The sequence below is a fragment of the Vollenhovia emeryi genome, unplaced genomic scaffold (assembly GCF_000949405.1).
Source record: "Vollenhovia emeryi isolate VEMERY1.0 unplaced genomic scaffold, V.emery_V1.0 DF939131.1, whole genome shotgun sequence".
Classification (NCBI taxonomy): Eukaryota; Metazoa; Arthropoda; class Insecta; order Hymenoptera; family Formicidae; genus Vollenhovia; species Vollenhovia emeryi.
The window spans coordinates 471,607-490,693 of record NW_011967235.1 but is presented as its reverse complement, the minus strand read 5'-3'; the positions used below and the strand labels follow the sequence as shown (position 1 = coordinate 490,693).

The following is a 19,087-nucleotide window of genomic DNA, read 5'->3' as shown; positions in this document are numbered from 1 at the left end:
GATCGAACGCAATAGCGTATATAAATATAATATTACGTAACTTTGCATTGAATTGTTAATTAAATGTTATACAACGGCAACTGGCGCACAATTGACCACGTTTGAAAGCCCGGTTTTGTAAATCATTCATTTATTTAATATATCATAGTATAACTGGTCCACTATCTGTCGGCCCCTTTGATTTTATTCTAAATTTTAGAATTTTTCATTTAAGATTAAAACATTCCTTTCTCTATAATAAATACGATTGGCGCTATATCGATCCTATTTTATGATACATTGAAGTGTAATAGCATTGGATCCGGAAATTTTTTCTGTGGGTGTGGCTTGACCAAAATAATGGTGGATGCGCAGAAGGAATCGAAAGGCTGAGAAAAACGTAAGTCGTGAAAGGTTATTGTGTAAGACTTTTTCTCTGCCTTGCCTCACGTATACGACTACGACAGTCTTAAGCGTTTACGGATAGTTCGCTGCCAAAACCACCAATGACCGGGTGGACCTACCAGTTATACTATGTAATATATTATGAGATTTGTTTTCTATTGCGGCACTGGTCAACTAGTTTCATTCTAGCAATAAGCTAGAATGTAACAAAGAACTTGTCTTACTCTAATTTATCGCGCTGGTTCACCAGTTGCAAAACAAGCCTAAGATTATATTACATATATGTATATAATTTAATATGTAATAATACAGATTATAATTAGCTTACAATTAAATCTACACATATGGAGAAGTATTTGTATTGCGTTTTGCGGAGTCGGTTAATGCGCGAGCTGCTACATGACAACAAAAATTAATTGTATTACGCGAGCGGAAGCCTGGGATGGACAGCCTGATCGTTGTATACACAGAACACGCTGCTTGTTCAGTTCATTAATTAAGGCAGCCAGGCTACCCGTGAGTCACTTATCGACTTTCTCCTGCCGGGCAAGGGATGGAGCGGGCCACGCTAAAGTTAATCACTTACCACATCGTGCTACTTTACAGGTGTTCCATCTATCCTGGGGGTTGAACGGGCATTCGATCTTATTTCCCAAAAGGCTTTCTGTCTGCATTAAAGCCACGCGATAGCTCGCTAATCCTATTAACGTCCCACTTTCCGCAGACTCACATGTCGAATCAAACTTTCGAGGCAAACGGTTTTGAGTGGGATAATTAAAAAATTAAATTTTATTTATTTCTCACTCCTTTCGGTTTGATTATGAATTTGCTGGCACAAACTCATGGATTCTTAATGTTTTCGGCATGAATTTTGTTTGATAAGGACCTGGAATTGGGTCGAAACGTTGTGTTTTTTAAATAAACCACTTAATTTTTGCCAGTTTGGTCGACTGCAAGTTTTCCTTCTTGGTACACTTAAAAACATTCAACATCTTTCATATTTTTCTCTAATTTTTTTTATTCTTCTCGTGTTTCTACGACTGCGCCGTCTATTTTCTATCCGCAGCGGTGGCATGTTCTGGCATGATTAGAAAAAGCGTGTACACGGTTGACTCATCGTTTTTAATGAATGAACCATTACTGTCCGTCTAAATGCACGTAAACCTTATGCGTAGGAGTTAAATCGACCCGTCACAATTTTTTACGACGCTCGAGGCTGTTACATAAATTCGTGCGCGTTAAAAATATAAAATGTAACGAAGCTAAAGGGCTGCGTATATTAAAAATGCAAAATAATTAAAAATTTGCCGCGACAGTCTGACAATGAGTCGGCGAACGTTTCGTCTTCGATATTCCTACACTGAGAAAACTGTCCGATTAAATGTAATCGGATAATCCATTTACATGATAACAAACGGACATATCCAATTAAATTGTATATCCGATGAAAAATACAATCGGTTTTTCGATCAAATTTCATTTCATCGGATACATTTCATCCAATGTATCCATAATTTAATCGGAAAACATAATCGGAAACATTAACCATCGAAAATACTATTTAATTAATTTATCCGATGGACATTTTTCTCAGTGCACTACCATATGCTTATCAAGCAAAGCCAGGACTAGGGTGTGGCGAACGAGGCACTTGCCTCGTATAAAAGCTTTATGTAGGGGCGCAAAAATGGCAATTGTTCTAATAAAATTAATATTAATATATTAAATATAACTAATTAAAATTAAAGCAATTAATCAAATTCGTAAGGCTCCAATGTGAGCGAAGTAACAAAGGAGTAAGAGCCAAAAGGCGAAACAATTGGAATTATTTTTATTATATTTTATACGCCGTGAAAGGAATATTTTTCGTCACTAAAGAGCGCACTTTTTTCTTTGGCCTCGGGCGCCAAAATGTCTAGTCCCGATTCTGTCAAGCGGTACGGGTCACGGGGTCCAGAATGGTTCAGAGACAATGGATCTTTGCTAACATTGCTACTCGCGAACGTGCATCTACATTCGTGTTCGCGCTATTCACGGCGCATACGGATGTATTTAAATGCCATGTAAAACTTCTCGACAGGAGATTCGCGCTTTCGAGGAGGCGTAAGATATGGCGCGCCGACACATCATCTTACGTGGAACCGAGACGGAAGGCACCGCTAATATCACGCGACGCGTAACCGTGGACGAATACGGTGCTGCTTCGCAAAGGAACCCCGGCATCTCCGCGAGGACCTCTTCGAGAAAACGCTTTTAACTATAAACTTCTTGTACCACCGACGCGGCCAAAAGAGAAAACAGAAGTACGAACGTAACGTTATTTCAAAGACAGAAATATCTCGCAAATTGTGCATATATTAATCAGTTATATGCAGTCATATAATGAATTACGTGTTTACGTACATTTTTTGCCTTCGTGGAACAAACGAAATCGTTTGGAAAAATTTTAAACGCCAATTAGAATTCTTCTCGTACAATAATACAATTGATCCTAAATTTTTTTTATCACGCATGTAATATGTTCTTTGAGAATTTAGAGATATCAAAGTCACAGGCCGCCAGATAATGTCAGACTCTCGCAAAGTGGCTGCTGCAAATTTCGCCGACAGAATGCACAAGTGCGAGAAAATCCGATAACGAGATACGACGGCGGATTGACAGTCAGAATATATTATATTATTTTCCAGTTATTTAGTTAATTAATATATTTAAATAAATTAATAGAGTTTATAAGGCTCCCATGCGATAAAAACAAATTCGAAGTAATAGAGACCAAAGAGCCGTGACGGGATGTTAGTGTCTAAATAATTTTTATTTTTAATGTATTGTGAAAAATATCACCTCAACCAGGGCTTTTGCCTGGCACCTGCTCTCTAAAAGTCAATCAGTGCGTTATCATTGAAAAGAGTTATAGCACTGAATTATTCATAAAAGTGAATCAGTGAATATGCACTGTTTTCAACGACAATCCGCTGATTGACTTTTAGCCCGATATTGAAACCAACGGTACACGACACTATTTTCCCCACTGGATTGCTTACGAGAGCCAATCAGGATTTAGCCTTAAGTCACCTGATCTAAAACTCTGCATCCTGATTGGCTCTCGTAAGCGATCCAGTAGGAAAAATAGTACCGTGTGCCGTTGGCTTAAAACTCTGTATCCTTATTATTCACATAAACAGCCCAGCAGGAAAAATAGTATCGTGTGCCGTCGGCTTTAAATCGTCAGGTCTGCGATAATATATTTCATTTGTAAAAATTCAAATTATGGCGGGCAAAGTTCGAGCTTAACGCGGACGCGCTGAATCCGCCGCGATATCCCCGTTCGAGCCGGCGAACCGCCGGGCACGCTGCCTGGCAATTGCTCGCAGGGTTAATCGAGCTATGCGGCTCGAATTAATCGAATTAGCCCCTAACGAGTGTTGGCTGTCTCGCGGAAAGATTGACCGGCGTTGCCGGCGAACGGGCGTGCGGAGGCGAGCGTTCGCGTCGCACGATTCGCATCTGCGATCGCGCCGCGCCGGCGAGCCACGCCTGCGAATCGATAAGCCGCCCAGCAGGCGCGCGTATCTCTCGCGCGAGATGCGACGCCCGGAAATCGGGCAACGGAGAGCAACGGAAATATTATGTGTGTCGGCGTCGAGCGTTTCCCTCGCGCGCATCGGAAAACGAGATCGGCCCCGCGCGCCGACGCGACGACGCCGAGCCGATCGAATATCGTAACCTTCTCGCCTCCGACTCGTCGAGAGGCCTCTCCGCCGGGCCGGACCTAACTTCACCCCGTTCCCAGCCAGGGCCGGCGCCCCTTCGCCGCGTCTCGGGCGGATCACCGGGGGGCGCCGGGATTTTCAAATTAACGGTCGCGCCGGATTGTTAGGTTGACTCGAGCTGCGCGCGAGTGCACATCGTGCCGTCGCGTTTTCGAGAATCTCGCAAGCCGTACATCGCGTAATCGCATTTGAAAATAAATCGAATTCTAAATTTTATAAGACAAATTTTATATATGGATGTTACGAATCGTAGGAATAAAATTACGACTCTCTCTCTTGTGATTTTTATTATGTTCTTTCTCGCGCCTTTCTCCAAGTCCCTAGTAACGCGGTATATTGGCGCAATATTGGGAAATAATGTAAATCTACAATAGTATTCCCAATATTGGTCCAATATTGTAAGATGGACGCCTTTTCTTACTTAGCCAATATGTTTATTTAGCAATATTGGTTTAATATTGTATCGATATTTGACTAATATTCTTATTGCATTGTTAAACTGGCCAATTTTCTTATCCTAGTAGCACAGTGCATTGGCTAAACGTTGGCCCAACACAACCAAATATTGGGCCAATGTTTAACCAATGCTTGTTTAATGCACTGTGCTACTAAGGTATTTAGCCAATATATCTATTTAGCAATACTGGTCTAATATTGCATCAATTGATGCAATATTAGACCAACATTGTTATTACATTGCTAAATATTGGCCAATGCACTTCCGATATAAGTCTAACATTATATAATTATTATCTTGTAATATTTATATTTATTCCATGGCCAATATTGGCTTTGCGTTGGGCAATATCGGCCAATGCATTTCTAATATAAACATCGGACCAATGTTTAGTCAGTGTTTAGCCAATGCCCTGTCCTGCTAGAGATTCTCTTCGATCAAAATCGAGCAACAGGATAAAACAATCGCTCAGTTCAGACGCATTACGCGTAGAGTCAATTTGACGGTGTCGCTGTGTAAATTGCGTACAAGTAATTCGAGAGACTTCGCAGTGTCGAATATTTAAGAATTCGCTGAGGCGTGTAAATACGTAGATTAAAAAAGTAAACGCGAGGGAAAGAAACAAAGAGCTCTATTTGCACGCATAGCCGCCCGAGAAAAAAAGACTATCATTCGCGTGGAACTTCTGTGCGTTAACAACCAAACGTGTCTTACCGAGCAAGTAGAGGAGAGACAAAAAAAGTGCAACTCCGTCGAACAGCGTCAAATTCAACCGTTCCGACGGAAGCCGCGAGAGTGTGCGATCGATCCGGATTAGAATATCCGTGATCTCGTCGATCGAGAAATCGCGCAGGACTCTCGTGGCTCCGGGCGGCGTTGGTTCCAGCCTGGCGCGGCCGTTGGTGGTTCCTCTTGAAATTCGGGGAATCGAGGCTGCGCAGTCTCTCCCTCTCTCTCTCTCTCTCTTTCTCTCATCGGGGCGCGCGGAGCGTACGAGTCGGCGACGGCGGCGGCGACGCGAAGTTGGCAACGCTGCGGCACTCGTCGCCGGCCGCGAATCGCCGTGGCGCGGTGCGGGCGGCTCCGCCAATCGGCGGCCGGCTGCGCCCCTCCCTCCGCTCCGCTGCGCACGTAGAAGCTTGAAAATCTGTAACGGACACCGCAACCGCCGCATACTCGTCTCTGGACTCTCGCGACGCGTTGGTCTGCAGCCTCGAGTAAGTTCGATATAGCCGTAATCGCAGTCAGTCGCCGTCGTTGTCGTCGTCGCCGCATCTAAGGTCACAGTTCGGCAAACTCTACGCGAGCAACATGAGGGAAATCGTCCACATCCAGGCCGGCCAGTGCGGCAACCAAATTGGAGCGAAGGTAGGCGTTTGCGGGATCCCGGGGCGTCCGGAATCGTCGTCCTTCGAACGACGGCAGGCGGGGGGAGGGGGGGGGCGACGACTTGTTCGCGTTCGCGTGCCCTTTGTTCGCCACTCGTCGTACCTGTCCGCGCCGCGGAATTCTCGCCGCGGAGGCCGTCGGCGCCCCTTCGTTCTCGGCACGGAACCCTGCGAGACCGCTCGGTCCCGTTTCGCCTGACGACGAGGGCGTTCGCGGCCTCGCAGCGCCATTTTTCCTCTCCGGCGGCCGCTCGATATCCGCGAGGAGGACGGCCGCCGGCGCGAACGAGGACGCGCGTCGGCGTTCTCGCCCGTCGCTCGGCGGCCACGCTGGTATGCGAGGAAACTACGGGCCTCGCCCGCGCCGCGGTCGAAGACCTGTCATGGCGACCGAAGCTCGCCGGCCGGCCGGCACGGCCTAACGGTTTTTACCTCCCCCTGTCGAGTCTATCTCTCTCTCTCTCTTTCTCGCTCGCTCTCGCTGTTCGGCCGCGTTCCTGTGCGCCCGTCGGCCATCTTCTCTCGCCGTCTCCCGCGTATACGCCGAGTCGAGCCAAGCGAGTAGTCGCCGAGATTTGTCTGTCACTCGGCCGGCTGCTACGCTGGGTGTGGCGTGTCTCGCGACGCGAGCGAGCGAGAGAGAGAGAGAGAGAGAAGAGAGAGAGAGAGGATAAATCGTTCACGCGACGGCATCGACCGGCTGCGCGCGCATCTCTCTTTTTCGTCCCGCTGACATTCTCCGCTTTTACACCTCGCGAGAATCGCGGCCGTCGGCCCGCGCCGCTCGCTCGCGACGCTCGGGAGGGAATCCGTCTCCCGCGAGAGACGAAACTTACCCCGCGCTCTAGACACGTTCCCCGAACAGCCACGTCGTTCGGTTTTTACCGCGAATAAAGTCTGCTGTCTCTCCTTGCACGTCCATCTTTTCTCGTCCCCCTCTCGTAGCCTCTTTCAGACCGGTGTGCATTAAAGGTGAGCGCACACCGAACGAACGCTGATCCCCGCGGCAGATGGCGTTCACTCGCTTCGCTCGCGCAGCGGATTCGCGGTCGATCCCTGCGAAATGTTTGGAGGCTCGTTTTCCGTTGCTGCGCTGGTAAATTGGTGCGACGAAAGTTGAGAGTAGAGCCGAGAGAGATCTCTGGGTCAATTCTGTATCTCGCAATGTAGCGAAAATACCAAGGCCTGGTCTCACCAACGTCGCTTAACTCTAGCTCAGTTCACTTTTTGTCTCTTTCTAAGGCCCGGTTTCACCGACGTCGCTTAACTTTAAACTTGGTTTAATTTGTTCCTTGTCTATTTCCGACTAATACTTTAGAAAGAGACGAAGAACGAATTGAGCTAAGCTCAAAGTTAAACGACGTTGGTGAAGCCAGGCCTAACTGTTACTTTAGAAAGAGATAAACGTGAACTAAACCAAGATTAAAGCTAGACGACGTTCGGTGAAACCGGGTCTAAAAGGGAGCGGCTCCGTTTCTTTCCAAGGGGACAGTTGGAAAGAGACGGAGCTACTAGCTTTTAGCATTTTCACCGTAGTGCAGGATACAGAATTAACTCCCGAGAAATATGTAGCCAATCAACTTTCAGCTCCGCCGTGAAAACTGCAAGTTGATTGGCTACGTGTTTCTCGAATCGAGATCTCTGGCCGATTTCTGGCATCGTGGACACAAGGCTTTAGACGAGCATATATTTTTTCATTCTAACTTACTGCACTAGTTCACCGGTGCAGCAATAGAAAACCAGCCTCCTTTCGATCATAAATCTTTCCCTCCAGCGTGAACTCGTGAAAAATTTCATGGACGAATTGAATTCTTCAACGAAAATTTTTCACTAGAGGAAAATGTTCACGATCGCGAGCCCCAGGTGGAAGCGGCGAGAAACCGGGTAGCGCGGCCCCCGTGTGGACGCCCCTTAAGGCAGATGGCATTCCTGCGCGGCGCTGCGTCACGGTCGCGTTTAACGGCCAGCGTCGTCCGCTCGTCGGCTCGCGCGCGGCGGATGCATTTGAAAATTTTTGCGCGCGACGCGCCGTTAAACGACGGGCGGACGCGTGGCGCTGCGTTATCGCGAGTCGACATGCTCGGACGCCCGCAGTCCCCGCGCCGATCGGCGTCTCTCGCTCTCCGGCATTTTCTACCTGCACGCGCTCCGTTCCCTTTTTGCCGCCGACCTATCGATCTCCTCTTCCTCTCCTCCGGCATTTGTTTTTACAAATCGAGTCGCTCGGAGACGCGAGGTTCCGGTCTCTGGCAGCGCGGTTTTACTCCCCTCTGCCCGAATAAAAACGATGGACACGCTTTACGCAATGCCGCCAAGTGAAGCCAACGGGATGCGATACTATTTTTCCCACTGGATTGCTCGCGAGAGCCAATCAGAACTCGAGCCAACGGCGCACGAGACTACTTCGTTTACTGGATTGCTTACGAGAATCAATAAGGTCCGGTTTCACCAAATGTCGCTTAACTTTAATCTTGGTTTAATTCATGTTTGTCTCTTTCTAGAGTAACAGTTGGAAAGAGACAAACAACTAATTGGGCTAAAGTTAAGCGACGTTGGTGAAACCGGACCTAAGGATGCAGAGTTTTAAAGCCAACGGCACACGACACTATTTTTCCTACTCGATTGCATATCGAGAGCCAATCAGGATGCAGAGTTTTTTTTCGCTCAGGTGACTTAAGGCTAAACCCTTTTTGCCTACGAGAGCCAATCAGGGTTCAGCCTTAAGTCACTTAATCGGAAACTCTGCATTCCGATTGGCTCTCGCAAGCAATCCAATAGGAAAAATCATGCACCGTTGGCTTGAGCCTTGAGTCAGCTGATCTAAAATTCTGCATTCTTATTGGCTCTTGCAAGAAATCCAGTAGGCAACATAGTATCGCGTGCCGTTGACTTAAATTTAGCTTGAAGTATTAAAGTTTTTAGTTGTACATTTTTGTTTTTACGTTAAAGATCGCGTTGAGAGACCGCGCAACCGTGTTTCTCGCGCAGGCCGGTCTTTCGTAACAATTGTTAACCTTATCTGAATATAACCGGTGATCGCGATTGCGAAGCGGGTGAAGATCGAGGGGAAGCTGATCGACGTTCGTCGTCACGCTTCCGTAATTTTTAAGGCTGCTGCACCAAGTCAATGCCCGTTTCTCGAGCTGTCTATCTCGATCGATCCGACGTCACGGTAGCGTAACAGCGCGGCGGCTATTTTTTTTACCCTCCGTTCTTTTTTACAACAGAGACCGGGAGTAACGAGGACGTATCGATTCGACGGAGAACGTTTTCCCTGCGCACCGGGCGCCGTCGCGATCGTTTGCGATTCGTCAATTTTAGCTTGTCTGAAATCTGATTAAAATCTATCGATAACCGAGTTGTTACGTAAGGACAACGATACGTAAATCGTTTTGCTTGTATCTTTCAGCCTTAATTTGTTTACATTACATTAAAATATTTAGTGTTAAGCTGCGTATGTTTGCAAATTACTCGAAAAGGGTCCAAATCCGGGACCGAAACGTCGTTTGTTTTTTAAATAAAAACATTGGCCAGTGTAGGTCGTCTTTGAAAAACGACACGTCATTTATTTACATTTGTTAAAAACAATTCGTTGCGTCATTACGCTACGTTACCACTGGTAAAAATCCCAACTTATCGGACTCGGTCTAAATTCAGCGAAGAGTTCGGTTCGGAAAATGTGTCGATGTGTTCAATATTCTCTCCTGTGAATTCTACCGGAGAGAAAAAGATGATTGTCAAGAGATGTAAGGTGTTCGAAAAAGTTCGTACCTCCCTCGAGAAAATTGTAGAGAATCGCAACATTGGGGGACGAGAAACCAGCGTATGTAGCGCCGCGAGGCGCTCTATACTACGCGTGCTCCGTTGTGTAACTACTACACGAACGGTGCCCATTCAACCAACGGACGCCTTCGAGTCCAAGGACAGCGAGTCTCGCGTAGACACGGCAACGCGCTCCCAAATAAAGGAAGCCGGCGATATCCTCTCGCCATTTTCCTTCGCATCACCTCGGCCCGTTTCGAACCGTTTCGCTTGTTGCCGAGTACGCCGGCGGCAACTCTCTCTCTCTCGCTCTCTTTCTCTCTCTCTGGATATAGCCAGGTGTATCGATCGGGTCGGGTCGCAAGGCTGGGTTTCGCCTACTGTCGCAACTCTATGACAATTACTATTTTATGACGATTTCCGTTTTTTTCCCCCCATTTTTTCAGCCCCGAGATAGATTTTACGGCGGGTTCAAATATAATTGGAGCTAATAATACGCCCCATCACCGAGTGACACTATCTATAAACGACAGTCTACCTAATAATACGGTATTTTGTATTAATAGCGACGAGCGTGTTAATAACTTGAAATGTTGCCATCCTGAAGTACACGTATCGTCATAGAGTGTTGTTCCATCGTGAATATTTTAGGAGAAAGATCTGGTTCACTGTCAAGCCAGACCAGGTTTACCTCGTCCTCGTTTACGGGATTCCACAATCTTCGTATCAATCGCGCGAAAATTATGCTCCGAATCCACATTCGTACGAGACGCGTAATTAACAACTGTAGTTATTATTTCTACGCGCGAGCGTTCGCGCAGGCTGCACGAAATGTTGTATAGGATCCCTGGTAGAATTCGTTGGCACCGTTCGCTCCAAAGCTCTTGGCCGTAGCCGGGGTATATTCCAATATTCGCTTCGTGCCGTTACGACCAACTGCCCCCGCAGAATTGTGCGTTTCGTAACGGGAAACAGACCTAACGCTTCTCGTTTATTATTAGATTGTCTTATCGCGTTTTAAGGCGTTTATCGGCAGCTCGTGGCATAATTACGAGCTCGTACAAGACTCGTTACGAACCTTCCCCGCAAGCAAGAAACACGGGTCTTCCGATCCAAAGAAACTTCCTGGATCGACAACAGCAGAACAGTGCAATTAATATTTTCCAAGGAACTGCTTTGGTTTTCTTATACTAGCATTTTTAACTTGGACGGTTCAGTTTGTACAAATGCATGCACGGGAAAAAGTGCTGTTGATTAAAACAATGAAGTTGCTTGAACGTTAACGTCACGGGCTGCCACAAACATAAATGATTCGCTCAATTGTATTTGCTATGGATCGTAATTTGAACCTTTAAAGGGCCAAACTGGCCACTATCAGGGTGTTCAGTGGTCAGGGAAATCTGAAAAACTGGGAATTATCAGAGAATTTTAGAAAGATGGAAAAGTCAGGAAATTTTACGATTTATCTGGATTCTTTATATCGTTTCAACAGGGACAAAACTATAACTGACTAGACTGGCCACTATCAGGGTGTCCAGTGGTCAGGGAAATCTGGAAAACTGGGAATTATCAGGGAATTTTAGAAATATGGAAAAGTCAGGAAATTGTACGATTTATCTGGATTTTTTATATCGTTTCAACAGGGACAAAACTATAAAAAAAGATGAATTACTAAACAGTGCTATCTAAGTAAGTTACTATCTAGTAAGTTGCAAACAAAACGCAGTTAAGCAAAACGAAAGCATCATATATGATTACGTACGGTATCACAAATGGTTCGAATGGTTTGTAATGATATGTTCGTTCCTATTACACAATGTATTATACATAGATGGTATGATTGCTTTAATTTAAATTTTTACCTTTTTAAATTCCGGACTTTTGTTTCCCGAGAAAAATATTTTAAGGACTTCGTCATTTAACATTTACTTGATTTATCATACAGATGCACGCAAATTATGCATCTCGAAAAAAAATTACGCTAAACTGTCGGGGAAAAATTAATTCCCACTCCTGGAAAATCTGAAAAAGCCATAGAATTTTTTCATTGAGTTTCCTGGACACCCTGACTACAGTGGCCAGGAGCAAACTTGAAAACTTTGCGGAACGTGTGGATTACATAGATGTATAAATTTTCTGTTTAAACAATTACAAATGTCAATGGAAAATTGCCGGCCCCTTTGCCATTCATTAATACCGATGCTGTTCCGACGATTTTATTTCAATTACCCTGATCTTGTTGATGTAACATCGTTCGTGTGTTTGCGTATCGCGTCCCATGTACGTTCCGCATAGACAACCCTTGGCGCGAATTAATTCTCCCTTTCCGCGCCTCTCATCGTAAGCGGCGATCCATTAAAGTCCAGCGGTACCCTCGGGACCGCTCGCGGACCAATTGCATCGCGTATCCGCTCGGTGGTTACGCAACGCGTAAATGCAGCGTCGCTCGCGCGCACGCGTGCATGCGTTTAGAATAACGGTACGACCTTTCGCGCTGCTTCCGGTCTAGCGACGACGGTCTGTCGCCAGCTGTTGGCGAAGATACCGCGCCAAGTCCGAGGAAAATGGGGGGAGGAAAAAGTTGAAAACGCGCAAATGGACAAGCGGATCGCCGCGGAGCCACAACCGATCGGGCCGATCGTCGCTCATGCTAATCGCAACACTGTCGTTTTACAATCATCTCTATATATAGCGGTGACATTGGTGACTCATATCTGACTGTAACATATACACCGCGGCCAGGCTGGACGGGGAGGAGGAGGAGGAGGAGAGAGGAGCAGGGTGGGGGCAGATAGGGTTGGGTGATCTTAGCTTTCGAACGACGATGATCATATATGGTCACTGCTTAATACACCCATCGTCTCCATGTGGGACGTACCGAACGGTAGGCGGACTCGGCGTTTTTGCAGTGACTTTCACGCGGGTTGTGTATATCATGGACTTTGAGATTATTCGGCGACAGTTTCTCGAAAAAGAGAAAAGCGGCTTGCCTCGACGAAAGCCGCAGCGATGCAGCCTATCTCTCTGCAGCGCTCTTACCTTCGACTTTATCTGCCCACGATTATCGACTGTGTATCCTTAATTGACAACTTGAAGAGATATCGGGGTGAAAACGCAACTAAAACGTCTTTCTCAAACGCGATAATGATAAATAAGTTGTCCTCTTAATGTCTAGCTCTCGTTTCATAATGAATACGTCGAGATAAAGAATTGCTGGTATTACTAAATATCCCGTAATAAATTTCTTTAATTAGAATTTGCCAGTCGTGTCGAATATCAATTTCCTACATTGGTTAATTATTTACTGGCGCCAATGAGTCTTTATTCTTGTTATTGCTATTACTATTTCTTCAGTTAAAATATAATTTTTTTAAGTTAAATAATTTATCGAAATATATATATTTTGTTAATTAGGTATTTTGGCGAATTAACAAATATTTGAGTCATTGACCGCAGCATTTAGTTAAATCAAGAAATATTTGACTCAACACTTGTTTTTCTTCTTAATTGAGATAGTTGACACACCCAGAAAAAAGTTCGTTTGAGATCAAACCAATTTTCTTCGAATTTTGATCTTTTATTTAATTTCAAAAAAATGATTTCTCAATCAAAATGTTACTTGATCGAGACTGGAATCGCTAAGAGAATTCATATCAAATCTAGCAAATGTTCTGGTACAAGTAAATAAAAATCTAGCAGGCTCAAAGAAACGTGCTTTCAACGTATCTCATCTGTTTAACAGAAATAAATCTTTTTCTGGGTGCACGATGAACGGAAAGCAGCGAGTGGCGAGTGGAACCGCTTTCCGCGTTGCAAACTTTATAATTGGGGCCTGGCAAATTCGGATAACGGCGGACTTCCGCGGCGGGGCGTCTTGAGAAAGAGGCGCGTAATTCGCCAAGTGACGTATAATTTGGTATCTCGCCACAATAGAGTCGCGCGACATTCCGGACCTACGATAAAGACGATCGTGCCCGAAACGATATAATTATCGCTGGCCTATCCATTCCTATCTATTTCCGCGCCTTTGTACTCGCAGGGATATGCACGTATCTCTCGCACGTCGATTTCCAGAAATACACCGCGGAGGTCTTTGAACCGCTTCCCCGAGACGGTGCGGAGATGCGGCAGCGTGGACCGCGCGCGCGGTCCACCGCCGCCGACGCGATCTCGCAATTAACTTCCCCCCTTTGTTTGCAAATAAGGAGTTGCGTCAGACACGCCCAGTCGGATTCTGAGTCGCTAATCGGTGGTGCCAAACTGTCTCCCATGCACTTAGCTCAGGCGGAAATTAATTTGCATCGCTAATTGATACATGCGTGCGCCAAAGTATCGCTTCTCTCTGCCATTCGCGGAGGTATCTGCGCCGGGATTGTCCGCGAACGTTCAATTTGAAAATGCCGACAGTCTTCATTGCGTTAAATTGAAAGACATTTACAAGCGATTGACATTTCAGTCTGAAGCACCGATTACGATTACTACGGTGAAACGAGCGCTTCCGGGAGATCGCGCGGCGACGCGGTCCATCGCTGAAGCGTCGTGTTTCGTCGCGACGCGCTTCGACGGGCCGATCGACCGGCCGCGCCGGGACGCGAGCGTGACCGCGCTTACGGGACTAATTAGTCTCGATTATCGCTCGGGCGATTCGGTTGCGCCATCGGCAGAGGCCGGGCTCGCATTGAAAAATGCGAAAGGGAAAAAAAAGAGAAACGTAATTCGACGCGCAGGCCTTGGGATATTAACGATTAATTACACGCGAGCTATTCGCCGCGCTCGCGCTCGCGCGCGAGGTCGTTGAACGGCAGCGCTCCGTTCGCGCGCTCGATACAATGGAAGGCTGGAAAACGGATGCGAGGATAATTGCGGGGAGAAAGCCGGTGCGCGAAACTTCCTTCCTACGCGCGCACACGCGCGTCTAATTTTCGTGGCGACGCGGATGACGTTCGGTGAACGAAGGAGTCCGTGTCTTACTCTCGTTTCCCCCCGTCGAGAAAGACCGTTTCTTGCTTTAGCCCGCGGTAAGACGAAGCTCGCTTCTCGTTCTAATTGACATTGTTCTGACGAGGTGACTTTTTTGTGCGTTGCAGTTTTGGGAAATCATAAGCGACGAGCATGGCATTGACCCAACCGGCACTTACCACGGTGACTCCGATCTCCAGCTGGAGAGAATCAACGTCTACTACAATGAGGCGTCCGGCGGCAAGTACGTGCCGCGTGCCATCCTCGTCGACCTGGAGCCCGGCACCATGGACTCGGTGCGCTCGGGACCGTTCGGCCAGATCTTCCGACCGGACAACTTCGTGTTCGGTCAGAGCGGCGCCGGCAATAACTGGGCCAAGGGTCACTACACCGAGGGTGCCGAACTCGTCGACTCGGTGCTCGATGTGGTGAGGAAGGAGGCCGAGAGCTGTGACTGCTTGCAAGGATTCCAGCTGACGCACTCGTTGGGTGGTGGTACAGGATCTGGAATGGGTACCCTGCTCATCTCCAAGATCCGCGAGGAATATCCCGACAGAATCATGAACACGTATTCCGTCGTGCCGTCACCCAAGGTATCAGACACAGTTGTCGAGCCGTACAACGCCACCCTCTCCGTACACCAGCTCGTCGAGAACACCGACGAGACGTACTGCATCGACAACGAGGCCCTCTACGACATCTGCTTCCGCACCCTGAAACTGTCGACGCCGACGTACGGCGACCTAAACCATCTCGTCTCCCTCACGATGTCCGGTGTCACGACTTGTCTGAGGTTCCCAGGTCAGCTCAACGCCGATCTCAGGAAACTCGCCGTAAACATGGTACCTTTCCCCCGTCTTCACTTCTTCATGCCCGGATTCGCGCCTCTCACGTCTCGCGGCAGTCAACAGTACAGAGCGCTCTCCGTACCGGAGCTCACCCAACAGATGTTCGATGCCAAGAACATGATGGCAGCGTGCGACCCCAGGCATGGCAGGTACCTCACAGTCGCTGCCATCTTCCGCGGTAGAATGTCGATGAAGGAGGTCGACGAGCAGATGCTCAACATTCAGAACAAGAACAGCTCGTACTTCGTCGAGTGGATACCGAACAACGTCAAGACCGCCGTGTGCGATATTCCGCCGCGCGGTCTCAAGATGTCCGCCACGTTCATTGGCAACTCCACCGCCATCCAGGAACTGTTCAAGCGCATCTCCGAACAGTTCACTGCCATGTTCAGGAGAAAGGCTTTCCTTCACTGGTACACCGGCGAGGGTATGGACGAAATGGAGTTTACCGAGGCTGAGTCGAACATGAATGACCTGGTGTCCGAGTACCAGCAGTACCAGGAGGCCACTGCGGACGAGGATGCGGAATTTGACGAGGAAGCGGAAGCTGAGGTTGACGAGAATTAAGAGAGAGAGAAAAATATCCCGCGGCGGAAGCGATACTTTCTCGCCCTCTCTCCTTGTTCTCTCTTTCTCCCTCTCCCCCCTCCCCCCTCTCTCTCTCTCGATGGAGCGATAACGCAACACACCCTTCACCCATGCTTCTTAACTCGTTATCTCTCTTTTGTATCTTTTTTTACAAACTCGTTTCGAACCTTTACGGAGCGCGCGCGCGCTTTTCGTTGCTCCCCGTATTGCACCCCTAGTGCGATGATTCGAAGAATGATTTCTTATTTTTTAATGCTTCTACAAGACTCATTATTTTCGATTACTAATTTTCGCGCGCCCCTACCATCATCCAGTGTATAACCGCCGAGAGCGGCCGCTACATATTTGAATAAATTATTATATGAATCTGTCGTAACTCGCACTACTCCCTGATTATTACACAGACCTCTAGAATTTAGTGCTATTGAGTTTTGTATTTTCGAAGACTTCATATATATATTTATATTCGTCTGTTGTCATACGCAGTTTTATACCATGATAAATTAGATGTGAATAAAAATCCATGAAATATATGATGAGAGTATTGATTAGACATTCAGTTATCTGATATATGTTAAAGCTGGACTTTGAAGTTATTTATCAAGTAAATAATGATTGCGAAAAAAAGTTTTGAATATACGAGTGCTGCAATTGTTGCAAAGATTTACTTGAGATTCGAACTGGCCGAAATAAGATACATCAGTTAGCTCGACATTTATTAATTGTTTTTATTTATTTTTTTTAGCAATATGAGCGGCATAGTCACACTTTTTCATTTTTGATATTTTAATTGCTAATGTTGGGAATATATTACAATCACTCGGTGTGACTTCTACATATTTCTGGTAAAGTGGCGACTAACTTTTCGAGTAATATCGGTATCGCTTGTTTTCATTCGGAAGGAAAGATTTAGAGATTGACGACGACAATTATACGATTAATTTTCATTTTCCTTATTACGGATGGGCTTCTTAGTAGCAATCGGCTAAAATGCCTGTATCACTTGAATTTGCATTTCTTCCATTCTTGTATATTAAATATTGCAGTAAATTTATTATTATACAAATACGAGTAATTTAAATAGTTTTACTACTTCAATTAATCGCCGATTATGTTAATAATTTGGTCGAAGTCGCCCTTTTTTTTTAAGTTAAGAAAGAATATAAATAAACGCGAGCTTAGCCTTCGCGATCCTGCTGCATTTATATCACAAGTATACGAGTCTCATTTCTATTAATAAATCAAGTTATATCTTCCACTCTTTCTCAAATGTCTGGCACACTATTGCTCACAAAACTGTGTTAAATGCATGAATACCACAACCGACTGCGCCAAAATGCGGCCCAATCATCCCTATAGAAAAGTCGGCCTTATTTTTTTAACGTAAAAATAATACGAAACGAACAGAAGGTCGTATTGATTTATTTGTATTCTAGAGACATCTGTGCTTTTATCGGGCAACACGATAAAAAATTTTTTTTATCAGACTACCATTGCTCACGTAATTACCAGTGCCAGTAAAACTGGGACCGCGTCTTACCGACGGAGGTTACAGATTAACAAACTCTCATACTCATTTACCATACGTTAATCTCGAGTTCCGGTAATTTGATTTACCGTCCCTCATTTCCGCTCTCTTCGCACGACGGCGAACGATAATGATATTTAATTATGACCGCTCGTAAAATCAATCCGTGTAAAATGTATGCGTTTTACATCTCGCGTGAGATGGTGATTGGCCGCAATAGCGGCCGCGAGCAATTCCGACGGCCTCGCCTTGGGGGAACGCGAAACACTTTGCATCCGCGCACTGCGGTAACGAAGGAATGTCGAACGCGCCCCGGCTAGCGAGCTAACGGATCAACGGAGATACAGTTAAGCCGACGGAATCAGCGCGCCTCGGCCTTTCGCTCGCGCCGAGAGATCGTCCCGTGGACCGAACGGCGGGACACATTGTCGCATTTTCGTCCGGGGCGCGGACGGCGCGCGAGAAACCCGAGCCGGCGCGCTCGGGTTGGAAATAACCGCGACCGCGTTGCGACCCGGCCCTTCCGGTTGCGCCTCCTTCGTCCCTGCCGAGATTATTGCCTTATCTCGCTCCCCTAATTTCGCACAATTGACCGCCGCCTCACCGCGTGGCCCGCGTGACATTCTCCCACGATCTTCGGTTCCCCTGAATTAATTCCGCCACTTTACGATCGGTTCGTTTCACGATCGCTTCGTGTGATTTGGCGCTCGCGCTCCGCAGCAGAAAGAGTTTTGCAAATATATATATATAATATTAGATAAAAAAAATATGATTAAGATACCCGAGTCGAAATTCTGGCCCTATTTACTACTTTAAACAATTTAATTTTTTATATATTTTCATAATTTTGATAACTAGCGGAAGGCGCGAATTACAATTGACATAAATCGTGCGACGTGCGCGGAAGATTATCGGATTCGATTTTGGCCGTTCGCCTTCGATAAAACGCAGACATCGACCTTAATAGACGCGATGTGACTCATCGCATGTCTCGCCGCTGTATGTCGACCGTCTCGTCTTACGAATTCGATCCATCGCCAGGCGCCGCACGCAATAACAAAGTACGCGTCGTACGTGCCTAGCTCATTAAGAATTAAGAGATAAGCATCGTTTCCTGCCTGCCGCGTCAAATACCGCGTATATTGTCCCCGAGACTTAGTCAATTTCATACAAGTTTTCTCTGCAAAATCGTCCCGCCCAAAGAGCACTCGTATTTTTTTGACAGAAGCGTGTCAGAAAACGTCCAAACTTAATCTCCGGCGCATACGGACTTACCCTCATAAAAACATCGGAAACTGACCCAGTGAGAAATGGCTCGTCGATCGACATCGAAACGATGTCCAATCAATGTCAATGTGACGGTTTTGATGTCGATACGAGTCATTTCTGAAGTGTCCACGACG

General features: G+C 46.4%; 1 protein-coding gene across 1 annotated transcript; it reads left to right on the top strand.

Annotated features, from left to right (window-relative positions):
* Window positions 1-5,749: 5,749 nt before the first annotated feature.
* Window positions 5,750-16,689, top strand: LOC105568121 (tubulin beta-1 chain). The gene is made up of 2 exons (XM_012023530.1): window positions 5,750-5,979; window positions 14,849-16,689. The coding sequence occupies exons 1-2, from the start codon at window positions 5,923-5,925 to the stop codon at window positions 16,133-16,135; spliced, it is 1,344 nt and encodes a 447-aa protein (XP_011878920.1). The 5' UTR covers window positions 5,750-5,922; the 3' UTR covers window positions 16,136-16,689.
* The last annotated feature ends 2,398 nt before the right edge of the window (window positions 16,690-19,087 follow it).